Below are 17469 nucleotides of genomic sequence, written 5' to 3' on the forward strand. Positions count from 1 at the left end.
AAAAGGCAGGTGTGGGGGGGCGAGACTTGGACCCGTTCTGAGCACCACCAAAAATTATACAACCCTGCCGCCCCTGACGCTGTGCCAGCACAAGGGGCAATAGAAGTCGTTGCTGCGCTAGGTCATCCATTAGTTCACAGGGGCACTTGTTATAGCTGATTAGAGGCCTTATTGTGCAGCAATAATAAACACAGATAATGGTAAACGATTAGCTTGGCTAATGTTTAAAAACACTTCAGATGTATTTAACATGGGGAAAGATGCAAAGTGTTTGATGTAATGGGGAGCCATCCACTCAGGTCCTCTTCATTGCAGGGGTTGTAAAGTTAAGTCAAATCCAAGCAGGACATTTGCCTTGCCAGACTCTTTTGAATATGGAAACAATGAATCACGCTTGGGTCAATAACCCTCAAAGCAAATACTTTCTAAAATTAAAACAAAATGTTGCCCCTTCTTTTGCGATGCTCTCCAGGAGGCAGCAAACACTTTTCATAGTTGTTCAGTGGGGGATGGGGCTGCCCCTTGCCCAGGCTGGGCCAGGAGGTGTGACTAAAGGTGTGGGGGCACGGGGAGGGTGTCACAACACTCAGCCAAGCCCCAGCTGCTCAGGTCCAGGAAGCTCCCTCGCCTCCCTTCTGTTGGGTGCCGGGGGGTAGGGGGGCTGTTGTCACGTGTACGCTTGACAAAGAGGAATTGTGATGAATTTCTGGAGCAACTTTATTTTCTTTAGAAAAAAAACAACAACGGGGAGTACTTGTGGCACCTTAGAGACTAACAAATTTACTTGGGCAGAAGCTTTCGCGGGCTAAAACCCACTTCATCAGATGCATGGAGTGGAAAAAAACAGTAGGCAGGTATATATACACAGTACATGAAAAGATGGCAGTTGCCTTACCGAGTGTGTGTGGGGGGGAGGGGGGTCAGTGCTAACAAGACAATTCAGTTAAAATGGAAGTGGGCTAATCTCAACAGTAGAATACCAAGGGAGGAAAAATCACTTTTGAATTGGTAATGAGACCAATGCAAAGAGGGTGGCCCATTTCAAACAATTGACAAGAAGGTGTGAGTAACAGAAGGGGAAAATTAGTATGGGACAATTAGTTTTTGTAGTGACCCATCCACTCCCAGTCTTTATTCAGGCCTAATTTCATGATGTCCATTTGCAAATTAATTCCAGTTCTGCAGTTTCTTGTTGGAGTCTGTTTTTGAAGGTTTTTTTGTTGAAAAATTGCCACTTTTAAGTTTGTTATTGAGTGTCCAGGGAGATTGAAGTGTTCTCTGACTGGTTTTCGAATGTTATAATTCTTGATGTCTGATTTGTGTCCATTTATTCTTTTGCATAGAGACTCTCTGGTTTGGCCAACGTACATGGCAGAGGGGCATTGCTGGCACTTGATGGCATATATCACATTGGTTGATGTGTAGGTGAATGAGCCCCTGATGGTGTGGCTGATGTGGTTAGGTCCTATGATGGTGTCCCTTGAACAGATATGTGGACACAGTTGGCAATGGGGTTTGTTGCAAGGATAGGTTCCTGGGTTAGTGTTTTTGTTGTACGGTTTGTAGTTGCTGGTGACTATTTGCTTCAGGCTGGGGGGCTGTCTGTAAGTAAGGACTGGCCTGTTTCCCAAGGTCTGTGAGAGTGATGGATCGTCCTTCAGGATAGGTTGTAGATCCTTCATGATGCGCTGGAGAGTTTTTAGTTGGGGGCTGAAGATGATGGCTAATGGCATTCTGTTACTTTCTTTGTTGGGCCTGTCCTGTAGTAGGTGATTTCTGGGTACTCTTCTGGTTCTGTCAATCTGTTTGTTCACTTCACCAGGTGGGTATTGTAGTTTTAAGAATGCTTGATAGAGATCCTGTAGCTGTTTGTCTCTGTCTGAGGGATTGGACCAAATGCGATTGTCTCTTAGAGCTTGGCTGTAGACAATGGGTCTTGTGATGTGGTCTGGATGAAAGCTGGAGGCATGTAGGTAAGTATAGCTGTCATTAGGTTTCCAGTATAGGGTGGTGTTTATGTGACCATTGCTTATTTGCACTGTAGTGTCCAGAAAGTGGATTTCTTGTGTGGACTGGTCCATGCTGAGGTTGATGGTGGGGTGGAAATTGTTGAAATCCTGGTGGAATTCCTTAAGGGCTTCTTTCCCATGGGTCCAGACGATGAAGATGTCACCAATGTAGCACAAGTGGAGTAGGGGCATTGGGGGACGAGAGCTGAGGAAGCGTTGTTCTAGGTCAGCCATAAAAATTTATTTTCTTTGTACTTTAAACCTCACGACAACAAAAAATCACCCTTTCGACTGATTTATGGCTGAGAAGAAAGGTTTCCCAAGAAAGCTTCACCAAATTTCATGTTATGTGTCATTAAGTGCCAGCATCTTTAATACAATTAAGTTAATTTGTGATGATTGAGTAAAGGAATACAACCCCTTCTCTATTTCTTTATCAAACTACATTTGTTGTGTCCTTATAACCAAGAATATGAAGAGCCTGGCAATACACTGAAATCAACGGTGGACACTGACAGGACATTGCCTGGAAATAATATTTCTAAAGAAAAAAACCCTAAAAAATGGAAATTGTAGATGAGATTTCTATCTATAGGAAGATAGCATTTGAGGTTGGGGACCATGTTTTATTAATTGATGTGAGAAAAAGAAAGGAAGGGTCATATCTTGATTACCAATTATATGTACCGAGAAAGTTAAAAATCACATGAATTAATTCTGGCAGAAGTTCAAATAATACTATAATTAAATATAAAAATGTTATATAATTTAGTGTGAGTTAACTTAAACATATTGCTTAATTAATTCATTTTTTCACCTATTAATTTTCAAAGGGGTAGTGCAGGAGGTGGATGTATGTGCCCTGCCTTCCAGAGAGAACCAGTCAAGACAATAAAAGGGGGGGGGGGGAGAGAGAGAGAGAGAGAGAGCAGCTGCACATGTGTGTAGCTGTGTTGTTTACGACACATGTACATTGTAACTGAACAACCCCGTCTGACAATTTAATAGTTTATTTAGTTACGACAAATATTTTGGATTTCTTGAAATTCCACAGTTGAAATACAAATGACGTTATTTAGAGAAGTTAAACTTCAATATAGATTTGAGGGAAGAATAAAAATAAATGTAAATAATTCCATTTCTAAAAAGATGTTTTGATGCTTGATTTTGAAATACTGTTGAAATGTAAATTAAAATATTCTTGTATTTACACCTTGTTACAATAATATTTTCTAAATTAGAATAATCTTTTGTCTTCCCTATTTTACACTGAGATTTCACAGGGCTAGAAAATTCTGGCAGGAGTGAATGACCCCATCCCCCACCATCTGCTGCCCCTGGGGCAGGGGACGGGGCAAGGTGAGGGGTGGGGGTTGCCAGGTGTCCAGTTTTTCACTGGACCCTCCAGTGGAAAAGGGAAACTGGCAGCGTCCGGTCAGCACAAAAACTCCAGTAGCTGCAGTAACTGCCCCCCCCAGGGGGGCGGGAGGAGCAGCAGCGCTGGGGGGGCCAGTCTGAGCCGCGGGGTCACTGTCAGGGACCGAGATTCCCCCCGGCCGGAGCCGGGACCGGGCAGATGATCAGGGGAGCAGCGTTTGTACCCCCAGCGTTGAGACCGGGACTGAAATAAGGGCGGAGCGTCCCGGAGAAGGTGTCAGTGAACGTGAAGAGATGGGACCCGTCAGTCACATTGTAAAACGAGACCTCGCCCGCCTCATAGTCCAGGAAAATCCCCACCCGGCCGGGCCGGACGCTCACGGGGAGGGGAGTCCACAGGGAGGTGAGGGCCACGTATCCGCCGTCCCTCAGCCGCACGGCCCAAAATCCATCCTCAGGTGTGAGTGCGACCGGCCCCTTCCTGCTCACAGATTCCCGACAAACCCCCAGAGTCCATCTCGTCTTGTCTCCCACCCCCACCTCCCAGTAACACCTCCCGCCCGCGAACCCCTCAGCGCCCAGGACACAGGCACAAGGATCAAATCTCTCAGGCTTGTCGGGCAGATCCTGGTGTCTGTCTCCGTGTCTCACACGTTTCCGATCCTCAGACAGGAGGAGCCAGGGATTTGCCGTGTCTGGATCCAGAGTCACGTCCACTGGGGAGAGAGTCACAGAGTCAGGGCCGGGGGCAGGGGCTGGTCACTGGGATCGAAGGGAAATTAACCTGCGTCCCCGTTAATCGCTGGGGGGGGGGTTGTTGCCTGAGGGGAGTCAGGGCCCCTCTGCCTGTGAGGAGACAATGGGGGGAAAGGGCAGGAGGAGCGGGGGGTGGGTGGGGAGGTGTCAGTGGGGGCGGGGAGGGGCTGATGCTGGGAGAGGAAAGGGGAGGGGCAGGTGACAGGAGCAGAGGGGGAGGGGTAGAGGGGAGGGGCAGGTGACAGGAGCAGAGCGGGAGGGGTAGAGGGGAGGGGCAGGTGACAGGAGTAGCGGGGGGAGGGGTAGAGGGGTGGGGCAGGCACAAGGGCAATGAGGGGACAAGGGAAGGGACAGGCACCATAAGAACAGAGGGGGGGTGAAGGGCAGGATCCTGGGGGCTGCAGGGGGTGGGGGGAGGGGTGGGCTCCATGGGAGAAGAAGGGGACGGACCCCAGGGGGCTGCGGGGCCAAGGGAAGGGGCGGGCACCAGGGGGCAGAGGGGTGTGAGGGAATGGCGGAGCTCCAATGGGGAGGGGAAATCAAGGGGAGGGTGAGCTGCCAGGGGGTGAGATGATGAGCAGTGGGGAGGTGGAACCATGGGGGGGAGCGAATGGGCAGGCACTGGTGCTGGGGGGCAGAATGGGGGGTGAGGGAGCAAGTGAGCCGAAGGGGGGCAGATAGAGGGGTGTGGAGAAGGGCAGGACGTAGGGGGGCAGAGGAGTGTGAAGGGAGATGTGGGCACCAGGGGGGCAGAGGGAGGATGAAGGGAGGGGTGGGACGCAGAGATTAGGAGAGGGGGAGGGGAGGGGCAGGGCAGTGCTGAGGTGAGGGGAAGGGCAGAGACCGGGGGTCTAAAGGGAGGCAAGGGAAGGGATTTGCACCAGGCAGGCAGAGGGGGCAAAGGAAATGGCAGGCACCAGGGAGGCAGATGGGGCAAGGGTAGAGCTGGGACTTGGGGCAGAGGAGGAGCTGGCGCCAGGGGACTAGAGGGGTGGTGAGGGGTGCAGGTGTCATGGAGCCAGAGGGCGAGGGGAGGGGCAGAGTGAGAAATAAAGAGAAGGTGGCATGGATGATGGTGGCAGAGGGGTGAGAGGAGAGTGGGGTCAGTGGGGCAGAGGGTGGTGAGGGGGGGCACCAGGGAGGAAGGGGACAAGGGGAGGGTGAGGTGTTGGGGGGCAAGGGGAAGGGGTCGGCACCAGAAGTCTGCGGGGGGTAAGGGAAAGTGCCAGGGGGATTGAGGGGGTTGAGCAGAAGGGCAGACACACGGAGGGCAGAGCAGGGGAGGGACAAGAACCAGGGGGCAGAGAGGGGCGAGGAGAGAGGCAGGGGCAGGTGGGTAGAGGGAGGTGTTAGGAGACAGCTTTCGGGAGAGGCAGGTGCCAGGGGGTCAGAGTGGGGTTAGAGGAGGGGTGGGCACAGGGGGGTGAGGGAAGGGTGTGTGCCAGGGGTCAGAGAGGGTGGGGAGAGAGGCAGGTGCCAGGAGGGCTGAGGGGAGTAAGAAGGGCAGAAGCCAGGACAGCAGAAGAGGGTGAGGGGTGGGACGGCCATCGGGGGCAGAGGGGGTGAGGGCAGTGGCAGGCACCAGGGAAGCAGATGGGAGTGAGGGATGGGGTGGGAGACATGGCAGCAGAGGAGGGAAAGGAGAGAGGTGGATGCCAGGACATAGAGGGGGTGTGAAGTGATGGGTGGGCTCCAGGGTGCAGAGGATGTTTGGGGGAGAGGGGAAGGTGCCAGGAGGTCAGGGGGGGAAGGGGGAGGTTTTCAGTAGGGCAGAGGTGGGCGGAAGGCAGGGGCACATGCCAGGGAGGCAAAGTGGGGGACAGAGGGGCCTAGGGAAGCAGAAAGTGGGTGGGAAGAAGGGGAGGGGCGAGGAGGAGGGGTCGGAATAGACGCAGGGTCCAGGCGGGCACAGGGGTGAGGAAAGGGTAAGGGAGGGGCAGGAGCCAGAGGGATGAGGGAGAGGCAGGCCCCAGGGAATCTCTCTAGTTTTGGGGTTTTGTGCGGTTGGTTTCTCGCTAAGAGCAGGTTCGTGCTGACCCCACACACACTAGGGTTGCAGCCCTGCCCCAGGGGGCGCAACTGGGACTCTCCATGCTGGCGGGCCCCACGGGCACCACCTTCCAGCCAGGCAAACCCCACAGCCAGCCCCTCCCCTCTCCTAGCCCAACCCGTCCGCCACGGGGCAGTGGTCTGGGTTGGGCTCACTGGGGCGGCAGTGCAGTGGAGGATTCTGGGGGGCTGTGAATGCGTACTAATAGGCTGTTGCTAATGAGGCCAGGGCAGTGGGGAGGGGAGGGGGCATTTCCCCACTTACTGCCCCCTCTATCTGGGGGAAGCTGCACCAGGCGCCAGTCCCAGTTCACATCCGCACAGCCAGTCTGCCCTGGGGGTTTGCACCGGTGCAAGAAAACCCCGGCAGATATGGCCTGAGACACTGGTGTGCCAGGGGCCGTAACCCCTCCCGTCACTGGAGTTATGGATCAATAATTACAGAGTGACTGGAGCAGGGGGGCTGGACTCTGGGTCTCCCAGGTCGGGGCCCGACCCACTGGGCTGCAGGGTCAGTCTCACTCCCACGCTCTGGCCCAGTGCCCAGGGCAGTGTTTAGACACAGGGGGACGTCACCAGACCCCCAGAGCCCAGCAGCTCAAGCCCTCATGGCATCCCACGGGAGGATTGAACCAGGGGCTCCACGCTGAGGGCCCAGCCATGGGGCTAAAGCCTGGAAGGGAAGCGGCGGCACCTTTCTGTTAATTGAAGCTTGTCAGCAAACTCAACATGGATTCGCGAATAGTTTCTGTCGACCCGAAATATAATGTTGCAGCAAATAAACTATTTGCCCCCAAAATTACACCCAGCTCCATTTCAAACGTGTCCCAGGAACTTAGGAGCCGAAATCCCAGTGACTTGCAGTGAGTGACTCTCAACATCCCCAGAAACGCAAAGTTACAGGCAGGTCAGACTCAGGACATCAGCTATGAAACACTCCAGAGCTGCCATTTAATTTGCCCTGGGTAAAAAAAATTCCCCCTGAGCCCCTGATCTCGCCCCCAAAAATCAGGCTGAAAATGGAGACCCCCACAAATCAGCCTGAACTCTGCCCAGAGCGAGTGTCCCATGGGCAATGCTGGTGGCACAGACCCTCTGCAGCTGCACCTGGGCGTCTCCCAGAGCAGACAATGGTCACAGAGACCGTCCCAGAGCCCCAGGGGCCCCAGTGTCTCCATCTAACGACTGCGCCAGCCACCCCCCTCGCTCTCATTAACCAGCCCTGGATCAGACGCGCTGGGAACTTTCAGACCCAGACTCTGGACACACTCTGGGTTCATGTACACAGCCCGCGGCAGCAAGTCTCCAAACGGGGTGGACAGATTCAGGCTTATGGGGCTCCCTCTTTGGCACTAAAAATAGCCGCCTAGACGTTCACGCTCAGGCTGGAGCTCAGGCTCTGAAGCCCAGCGTGGAGCCAGGTCTGCCCCTCACAGCACAAGCGGGGAGATTGTCTGTGTCCACGTCCCCTTCACCCCATTCCTGGGACAGGGAACAGCAGCCCCAGGGCCCCTCCCTTCACCCGCAGCGCAGGGGAGCGAGAGCCCTTGGCCTCCTGGGCAGTGGGGCCTCCCAGCACCGATTCCTGGGTCAGTGAGAAAGTGTCTCCACCTGGAGAGCTCTGTGCATCCGGCAAATACACAGATGTGCATAGGCGCCGAATCTGTGGGTGCTCCAGGGCTGGAGCACCCAAGAGAAAAAAATGGTGGGTGCCGAGCACTCACCGGCAGCCCTGCCAATCAGCTCCTCCCCGCCCCAGCACCTCCACCTGCCAGCGGTCCCGATGATCAGCGCCTGCCCCTCCCTCCAAGCACCTCCTGCCTGCCGTGATCAGCTGTTCAGTGACCTGCAGGAGGGCTGAGGGGGAGGAGGCGGAACAGGGCGGGAAGTGGTGGGGTGGGGGTGGAGTGGGGCGGGAAGAGGAAGGGTGGGGGTGGGGCCTTGGAGGAGGGGTGTAGTGGGGGTGGGGCCTGGGGCAGTGTGGGGGTCGACTGTCCCCTGGTACATTAGAAAGTTGGTACCTGTGGCCCCTGGGATCAGGATCCGGGATGGTGCTCTCCCCAGGAGTGACGCAAGCTCTCTAAAAGTAGAGGGGCTACTGGTGCCCGAACCGTGGCCCTGCCCACCCGTGCCACCCCTTCCTCCCAAGGCCACACCCCTACTCCACCCTTTGCCCCAAGCTCCTGCCCCCGCACCGCCCCTTCTCCCTGCACCGCCTCTTCCCCCCACGACCCTGTCCCCCCAGTCGCTTCTCTCTAACCCTAACCCTTGTGGCCAGTAAAAAGTGGGAGGCCACTTTTAAAAGTGATGGGGCCATGGCTCCCTGCCACCCGCTCTCCTGGTGCCCCTTACTCACCCCCCCCCCCACCCTCAGGAGGAGAGGGGGCCTTGGGGCAGTGCCAGTGAGTTTAGTGCTGGGGGTAAGAGTGGGGTTTTACACCCCAGCTGCCGGAGCTCTGGGTATCGAGGGTTTGAAGATGTCACGGTGGCCGTGTGAGCCCCCAACTGTCCTGCCAACATGGCTCAGCCCTGACACCTGCTGGAGCCTCTCCCTGGGGAGGAACCGTGCCTGTGGCCTGTTCAGGGCTTGGCCTCCTGCGGAGGTGGCCGGTGAGGCTGCCATTAACGTGAGTTACTATGTGAGCTCCTGTCTGCTGGGAGCCGAACTCTGAGCCTGGGCTGGGATCGGTGACTGGGGAGTGAAAGGCCCCAGCTGCCCTCACTGACCCCGGAGCCAGCCCTGCGCCCCCAGCCATTCAGTGTGATAACAGCGATGCTCACACTTGGTGACACCCCAAGTGCCCTCAGCAGGCAGGGCAAGGGCCTGTCCAAGGAGCAATGGGCGCAAGCTGCAGCAGGGGAGACTGAGGCTGGAGATGAGGAAACACTTCCTAACTCTCAGGGCAGTGAAGCTCTGGACCTGGTCCAAGGGAGGCTGCGGGATCCCCGTCACTGGAGGTTTGTAAGAACAGGACAAACCCGTCAGGGATGGTCTAGGCCCTACCCCAATGTGGGGGGCTGGAGTAGGCAACCTCTCAAGGTCCCTTCCAGCCCTGCATTACCATGAGTCTAGGTTACAGCTGTTCTGGGGCTGGGCCCAGGGGGATCTAAGCATGGCGTGTGGCACATGGCAGAGTTAACACTGTTAGTGACCCTGGCAGCTGGCACCTCAGTGTCCCTGCCAGGGGCCTGGGCTGGCACGGGGCTGGCTGCCTGGACCCGGCTCAGCTGAGTGTTTCTGTGCTGTGTGGACAGAACCTAGGACTGGCACCTGTACAGCTTTTCCTTGGATCGTCCCTTTGTTCAGGTCACTGTCCTGGGAAATCTGTGAGTCTCTCCAGGACATTACAAGTCCCGGGTGTGTTCGTGGTTGTAGCAGGGGACCTGTGGGGTGGTGGTACCTGCACAGAGGGACCCCTGGGTCCAGAGTGTCTGGGAGCCCCGGGGACGAGACAGCTTGGGAGCAGTGAGTGAAATGGGGAGCTCAGGGCCAGCAGGGACCATTCACCATCACACAGGTATCGGCTGTGGGGGGCTCACTGCTGGGGGCAGCGGGGTAGATTTAGTGCCATGTCCTACTTGGTGAGGTTGGTGCTTGGGGCTGCCAAACGAACAGGAGTCTGCAGGGGCTGGTGCCCTCTCCTGGGGGTGGGGACACAGTGCCCTGGGTGGGGGGACAGGTGGTGTACGTGAAGCAGAGGTGGCGACCCTAACAGGACCCCTAAAAATGTTTGTGTAACTCTCCAGGGTGCCCCCCTCCCTCCCAGCTCTGTGAGAAAGGACACTCCGGAGTGCATGGACCCCTGGGCCAGTGGTGCTGTGACGTGTGCACACAGCCCCTGGAGCTGGAGCTGTCGGGGAGCTGCCCAGACTCCCCCAGCAGGCACCAGGGCTCACACACAGTCAGGCAGCAGGCTGGGAGCAAATGCACACGCAGCTGAGTCGCAGCTGTGAGGCAGGAAAGCTGCCGTGTCAGCACAATTTGTTGTAACTGGGTCAGGGGCGTGTCATAAGCTGGATATAAAAACCTGTCTGCCCTGGCAGTGGGGACAGGGCCTTCCTCCCCCAAAATCCAAGGGGACACTGAACAGCTCCTGTCTGGGCACGTTACGTGAGAAGGAAATTGTGGGCTAAAGCCTGGTCTGATCCTGCTGCTGGGAAGAGAGAGGTTGGCAGTTCAGATCAATTATGGGCAGATAAGAATGTCCCTCCTGCAGACCCCAGCTACCCCCTGCAAAGGTGACACCAGGGGGCAGCATTTCATCACTAATCAGCCCTTTCCCAAAGGGGGCATGTCCCTGCTCTGCAATAAACCTGGGTTTTGTTTGCCCCTTTCCATCCACCTCAGTCATATTGCTGTTTCTAGCCTATTGAATGTCACAGAAAAATGCTTTGTGCAGGGAAAGGAGCAGACAGATCCCAGGGGAAGGTGGGGCCTCACCATGGATAAAACATCAGCCGTATGTACAGTACCTGAGTAGATCTGGGCGCTTCTCCACCCTGAAACCAAACACAGAGAGAGGGGTGAGAACGCCCCTGAACACTGACACGCTGAGCAGGAGACAATGTCAGACAAGGGTGATACTTGGGGGAATGGAACTTACTGAGCTCAGCCTGGAGTTTGCCTAAAAATAAAACAAGGAGAAATGAGTCAATATCACTTTATCTTGCAGAAGAGAAGTGAGTCAAAAAGACCTGAAAGCAGGGAAGTTACAATCCTTAGACTCAGTCTGGAGGCTATATCAGCAGCCAGACACCTGCACCCCCTGAGCAACAAAGGAATCAGCAAGGGGAGAAATACAGTAACCCCACCCGACCACCTGGCCAGGTGCAGGAGGCTGTTAGAGCCAAACAGGGATCCCTCAGCAAATGGATACATTAACCCTGTGAAGCCAGTAGAAAGGAGCATACAGTGCATCGGGTGAAGTGCATGATGGGCATTAGGAGGCTAAAATGGAATTAGCAGAGTGAACAGCCAGAGATATAAAACAAATACCAGGGAATTATTTCACTCCAGCAGAATCAGGAAGCCTGTGAGAGAATCGATGGGTCCCCTGGATCAGTAGCAGGGAAAGGGAGCAATTGGGGAGGGGAGGGACAATGCTGAGAGACTGACTGGTTTCTTTGCATCAGTTTCCACCACAGAGGTTGCTGGGGAGAGACCTGCCCTGGAGCTGCTCTGTTCAGGAAATAAAGATCAGGGATCGCGGAGCGAAGAGGAGATATTGGAACAAACTGAAGAGCCAGCAGCCACCAAGAGCAATGTAGATCCCTGCCAGATGGCAAATCCCAGGAGCTCTCAAATGACATCAGACGATATGGCTGAGCTGCTAACAATAATATACATCTCATTAACATCAGCTACACTTCTGGAGACTTGGAGGGTTGGCGATGTTGTAGCCAACTTTAAAATTTTGGTAGGAGTAATCCTGAGAACTACAGACAAGTGAGCCTTACGTCATTACCTGCTACACGGGTTGAAACAAGAATGAAAACAGACTTCTAAGACAGCTATATGAGAATGATAGGATAAGGTCTGACTAGCAGAGCTGGAAAGGAAACCTGTGCCCCACTAATCTACTAAATTGCTTTAAGTATGTCAGTAAAATAGTGCACAAAGGAGAACCCACTGGCATCGTTGATGTGGACTTTCAAAAAGCCTTTAACAAAGTTGCTCACAAAAGGTTATTAAGGACACTAAGGGTACGTCTTCACTCCCGCCTGATCGGTGGGTAGTGATCAATCTATCGGGGATCGATTTATCGCGTCTCGTCTAGACGCGATAAATCGATCCCCGAATCGACGCCACCTCGGCAGGAGGAGGAAGCGGAGTCGACGGGGGAGCCGCCATAGTCGACTCGCCGCCGTGAGGACGGCCAGGTAAGTCGAACTAAGATACTTCGACTTCAGCTACGTGAATAGCATAGCTGAAGTTGTGTATCTTAGTTCGAACCCCACCCCTAGTGTAGCCCAGGCCTAAGTCATCATGGGGTGAGGGGTAAAGTATTGTCCTGGATCAGAAACCAGCTCAAAGACAGAAAACAAAGAGCAGCAATACATGGTGAAAATTTACCATGGAAACAGAGTTCGCAGTGGGGTGCCTCAAAGCTGGGTCTTCGGTTAGGACTGGTGTTCAGTATAGTTATCAGTGACTTGGAAAAAGGGATAAGCCGAGAGGTGGTGAAATTTGCAGATGTCACAGAACTATTTAGGTCAGACGAGGCCAGAGAAATCTTGAGTTATTTCAGAGGGATCAAGCCTGGGCCACATGAGGGCGGATGAAATTCAGTATTGATCAAAGTAAGGTCAGACACATGGCAAGGAATAAGTACAGCTATTCAGAAAGGTTACAGGGTGCTAAATTAACTGTAACTACTCAGGAAAGAGACCCAGGCTTCACTGTACACAGCTCCATGAAGATCTCTGCTCAGTGTCAGCAATGGTGTAAAGAATGAAGAGTTAGGATGCAGAAAGAACAAGACAGAAAAATATACTTAACTAGTCCTTCACCTGGGCACCGTGCGCAGCACGGGTCACCCCATCTCAGAAAGGACATTACAGAGATGGGCAACAATAATGATTAGAGCCCTGAAGGCACGTCTGTATAAGAAGTGATTTTAAAAGGTGGCACATTTTAGTTTGGATAGGAGACATGACAGAGAAATGCAAAGCACTGAGTGAGAGAGAGAAATTGGGTGCTCAGACCTACCTTCTCTACTAATACAAGAGCAAGAGGATACTCAAATAAAATGAAAAGCAGCAAATTTCAAACTGTAAGAGGAAATGGCCTCTCAAGGTCCCTTCCAGTCCTATGATTGTATGATTTTACAAAATACTGTTTTATAGGGTGCATACTTAGCCTGTGGAACAACTTGCCACAAGATAGCATTGAGGCCAGGAGTTTAGCAGGAGTAAAACAAAAGGACATTTAGACTGATAATGAGAACATACAGATTTATACTGGGTAGAATTAAAACAAAACAGACAAACAAAGGAAAAAAAACCCAAATGGACAAAGGATTCAAAAAAGCCCAGGCATTGATATGGAAATGGGAATCTCCAGACTTATCACAGTTCTCAAAAAACGCAAGCATTCTGGAAGGTAGAGAAATGCCCTCCTGCTTCAGGGCACAAGCCAATTGCTAACTGACTGGGGTCAGCAGGGAACTTTCCCTGGGGGCAGGTTAATCCATCATCAGCCACTAGGGGGGTTTTCGCACCTTCTCCTGAAGCAGCTAGCGCTTCTGTTTTAGAGCCTGATTCAGTGAAACACTTAAGCACACGCTGAACCGGGATGGATTGACTCATGGGCTTAAAGTGCGGCATGTGCTTAACTACCCTGCTGAATTGTGGTCCTAGTGAACACACACTAAAGGTCTGCTCAGATAATTATCCCCAAATAAAACAACTACTTTGAGGTTAAAGCTTTTATGAAAATCAACTTCTTATTATTGGCTGAGGGAAGTGAGGCCCCACACTCAACTTGATGGTGTTTCTTTCTGTCTGTCTGTCTGCAATGTGATAACTTTTGAAAACCACGTCCCATCAGCTCCGTTTCAGGGCATGTTTTAGGCATCAATGGGCAGAACCTTCCGGATTTTGGTGAAAAATGGAAATCTGTAAAAGCCTGATTTGCACTAAAATCTCAGGATACAGGGTGAAGCAGTGACCTCAGGGTTAGGATTAGGGTTTAGTGTGAGGGTCAGGGTGCCTCTCATTCCCCTCCAGCCACTGCCCTAGCCAGGTAACTTGTCCCCAGTCCAGCAAGACCCCTCCCCGACTCCAGCCCTGTGCAGAACCCTATGGATTTTGGTGGAAATCAGAAACATGGAAAAGCCACATTTAATGGAATTTGGTTTTCCAATTTTCATCCAGATCAATAGGGATCTGCCCAGAATGGGGTGTGGGTTTGAAGGACGTGTCCGTAGTGGGCGGTGGGCCCACCTGGGTGTACAATTCAGCCTACATGAGTAACAAAGTGCGTTCCCCTCTCTGTGTTATGGCAGCGCCTAGTGGCCAGCCCAGGCCAGTGCTGGGCACTGCACAGACACGGAGTAGCCGCCAGTCCCTGCCCCGAAGGGCTCAGTCTAACCAGACAAGACAGGCACAGGGCGGGGGAAGGGGCAGAACGTACAAGCAGAGTGATGGTGCAAATGGCACGTCAGTGCCACGATTTAACAGTCACATTGCGCTGTGCAGGGGGGAGGGATGAGCTACATGGAAAGGGAGGGGGAGTGGAGCAGGACGGGGGATGGAGTGAAGTTGGGGTGATGGGCAGTTTCAGTAAAGTTTCAAAGCTGTAGTAAGTGATTGTTCAGTTGTAAACTTTTGAAAGAACCATAACGTTTTGTGCAGTTATGAACATTTCAGAGATACAAACAACCTCCATTCCCAAGGTGTTCATAACTCTGACATTCTACTGTAATGGAAGGGAGGGGAGCAGGATGGGGGTGCGGGTGAGTTTGGGGTGACGGGACTGGGTGGGAGGGGGTTGGAACTGGCAGGCAATCAGCACAGAAGAGAAAACGGGCAGAGGGACACTGTCGCAAGAAGCATAATGACATCATCAGCCACCGTGTCCCTGACAGGGTTACAATGGGGGTCTGAACTACTGCAGCCAGGTCACAGCCTGGGCACAGTGCTCTGAACCCCATGGAAGAAGCATTTAGGCCTGTTGCTGGCACACGCATGTCAACAATGAGATCAGCCTGGGATAATGAGCTTGTCCCACCAACATTCCCAGATCTCCTGGAAGAAAAACAGGCCAGTGATAACACACCTAGGTTGTTGGACAGAGGGACATACAAATGGAAGGTGTCCCTGGTACCCTAGACCTTCCAGTACCAGAACAAGAGATGCAGGGGGATGTGCCAGTAGCTGAGGTACCTCAGAGGAACACTCACCATCCCTAGCCCAAGACGACGTTCCCCCTGCCCCTGCCATACCCACTCTCAATAGGTGCGACAGGGTTATGAGGCCAGTAAACAGGATAACTTATGATGCACCTGGGGTGATTAGTGAAGAAGCAATACACTCAGCTCACAGGCTTGTGGCAGCCATATAGGTTTCCTCAGATCTTTTGGGGCAAACTCATGCTATTGGTGTAATCCGGAGCGTGACTGGCTGGGACAACACATTCTGAGCTGGGGGGAGGATGTAAACAGGGTCTGAATGAGCTCTCCCCTGACAGCTAGTTGGGGAGGGGAAAAGGTTTCAGGACCAGATTGTATTTACATGAACACACCGACTCTGCCTAGGTAGCCAGCAGACAAAGCTGTTTTGCCCAAAGTGATCAACTTTGGCTGGTGCTGGGTTACAAATCACTTTAGTACTGAGTGCAGTGGTAATGAAATGTTGTTATCCTTATTGTATGAGTAAAGGGCAGCAGAACTGTGCTTAGCCTGTCCTGATTGAAGGGCTCACCCTTAATTGAAAAGAGCTCGCTAAGCAGGGGGCTGGGATGCCAGAACCCTGTGAAAGGGAAGAGGGGGTGAAGACCGGTGTCCCTGCTGAGAGGCAGGGCTCTGCCCAAGAGTCTCTAGGCTATATCTACACTGGCAATTAAAAAACAAAACGTTTGTCTTTCAGAAATGTTAACCCCCGCCCCTGCCGCCGCCGCCCCCCAAAAGACAAAAGTTTTGCCGTGACAAGTGCTAGCGTGAACAGTGCGTTGTGGGCTGGAGCGCTCTCCTGTCGACAGTGCAAATGCCGCTCGTGGGGGGTGGAAATTTTTTGTGAGTAGGAGAGCTGACAAACAGCGGCTACACTGCACAAGTTTTAGCGGCACGGCTGTAGCGATACAGCCATGTAGCTAAAAGCTGTGTAGTGTAGACATAGCCCTAGGCAGGGCTAACCAGCTCCTCCCCACTGTTCAAAGATAAGCTGGTTAAGGCTCCATTAGGAGTCTTTTGTTTTGTTAAGTGATGGCTAGAGCCGAAATCACTCCTTGTGGGATAGCGTTTCTGCCCAGCCTGCTTCAGCAGCAGTTCTCAAACTGTGGGTCGGGATCCCAAAGGGGGTCGCGACTCCATTTTAATGGGGTTGCCAGGGATGGCATTAGACTTTTTGGGGCTGCTGGGGCCAAAGGCTGAGCCCGAGCACCACCACCAAACATTCTATACAGATGATAAAGATAAGAAACATATTTATACAATAAATAAGAAATATGTCCAAAATGAGTCATCTTTACAATGACTGTAATAATGGCACTATTTAACCATACGTTTTGGTCATTTTAAGGACCATTAAAATAACTAATAAAGAAAAAAATATTATAACACAATTAGTGTAAGCCAATAGTTATTAAAATTGGAAGTAAATATTAACACCAATACATTAGGATGTATTCTGGTCGGAGCGAAGAGTGGTGTTTCATTTTCTAAAGATATCATATATGCTTTTTGTTATTTTATTAGAGATTGTACTTGACTTTTAATCATTTACATTGTATTTCCTCATTTTTTATGGTTCGGTTTATTGATGAGAGCAACTGTAACTCACATTAAATGAAGCTTTTTTGTTTCTGAATAATAATTAATTCAACCCCTCCTTCTCCCACAGCCTCTGTCCATCTCCCATTGTTCCAAACTCTCTTTAGAACACTGAATTAATTACCTGAATCAATTCAGTCCCATGGTTTGTTTTTAATGACATTGTCCCTCTGGTCACATTGAATTCTCCCTTCTTGTCACTTTACCTTTCGCTCTGTGTTGCCTCCAGATGCAGTAACTGGACAGGGGAATGACAACAGCCAGAAGAGCCAGGATCACCCCCAGAGCCACCATCCAGGGATTGACCCTTGGGAAAAACAGCTCTGCAAAGGAAAGTACCATTAGTTTGGAAACACTGAGGCCCAGATCCACAATGGCGCTTAGACACCTAAACCCCAGTTTTAAGCACCATTGCAACCTGGAAAACCTCTGCTTGACTTCCACCTGTCCCTTGAGGCACCTTGACTCACTCAGCGCCTAACCTTTCAGGGTAAAAGTTCCCCACATGCCTCTGGGCCTGCTCACTGCTGCCTCGCTCTAGGAACCCAGATACCTCTCTCCATCAGCCTCCATTCAAAATCCAGCCAGAGGAGGTAGAGTCACCCATCTTATACCTTCCAGCCTAGTGGTTGGAGCACTCACCCAGGATGTTGGGGCCCGGTTCAGTTCTCTCCCTGCACTGCATGGGGAGACAGGATTTGAACAGGGAACTTTCATAGCTGAGGGGCATGTGCTAACCACTGAACTAGGCACATTCTGGTGTCTGGAGTACCCTCAATCTCTCCGGT

The 17469-nt window shown here is 52.4% G+C and overlaps 1 protein-coding gene across 2 annotated transcripts in view; it reads right to left on the reverse strand.

Moving 5' to 3' along the window:
* Positions 1 to 3045: 3045 nt before the first annotated feature.
* LOC144275263 (butyrophilin subfamily 1 member A1-like) overlaps positions 3046 to 17469 on the reverse strand; it is a 28370-nt gene continuing 13946 nt past the window's right edge. Inside the window, exons 5-8 of one of the 2 annotated variants that reach the window (XM_077834456.1) lie at positions 16888 to 17004; positions 10796 to 10816; positions 10665 to 10691; positions 3046 to 4102 (exon numbers count right to left, since the gene is read on the reverse strand). In XM_077834456.1, the coding sequence (XP_077690582.1) occupies positions 3543 to 4102; positions 10665 to 10691; positions 10796 to 10816; positions 16888 to 17004 (725 nt within the window). In that variant the 3' untranslated portion in view covers positions 3046 to 3542. The remainder of the gene's footprint in view (positions 4103 to 10664; positions 10692 to 10795; positions 10817 to 16887; positions 17005 to 17469) is intronic. The other variant, XM_077834457.1, reaches the window with a different exon arrangement.

Source organism: Eretmochelys imbricata, chromosome 14 (genome assembly GCF_965152235.1).
Source record: "Eretmochelys imbricata isolate rEreImb1 chromosome 14, rEreImb1.hap1, whole genome shotgun sequence".
In the NCBI taxonomy this organism is placed as follows: Eukaryota; Metazoa; Chordata; order Testudines; family Cheloniidae; genus Eretmochelys; species Eretmochelys imbricata.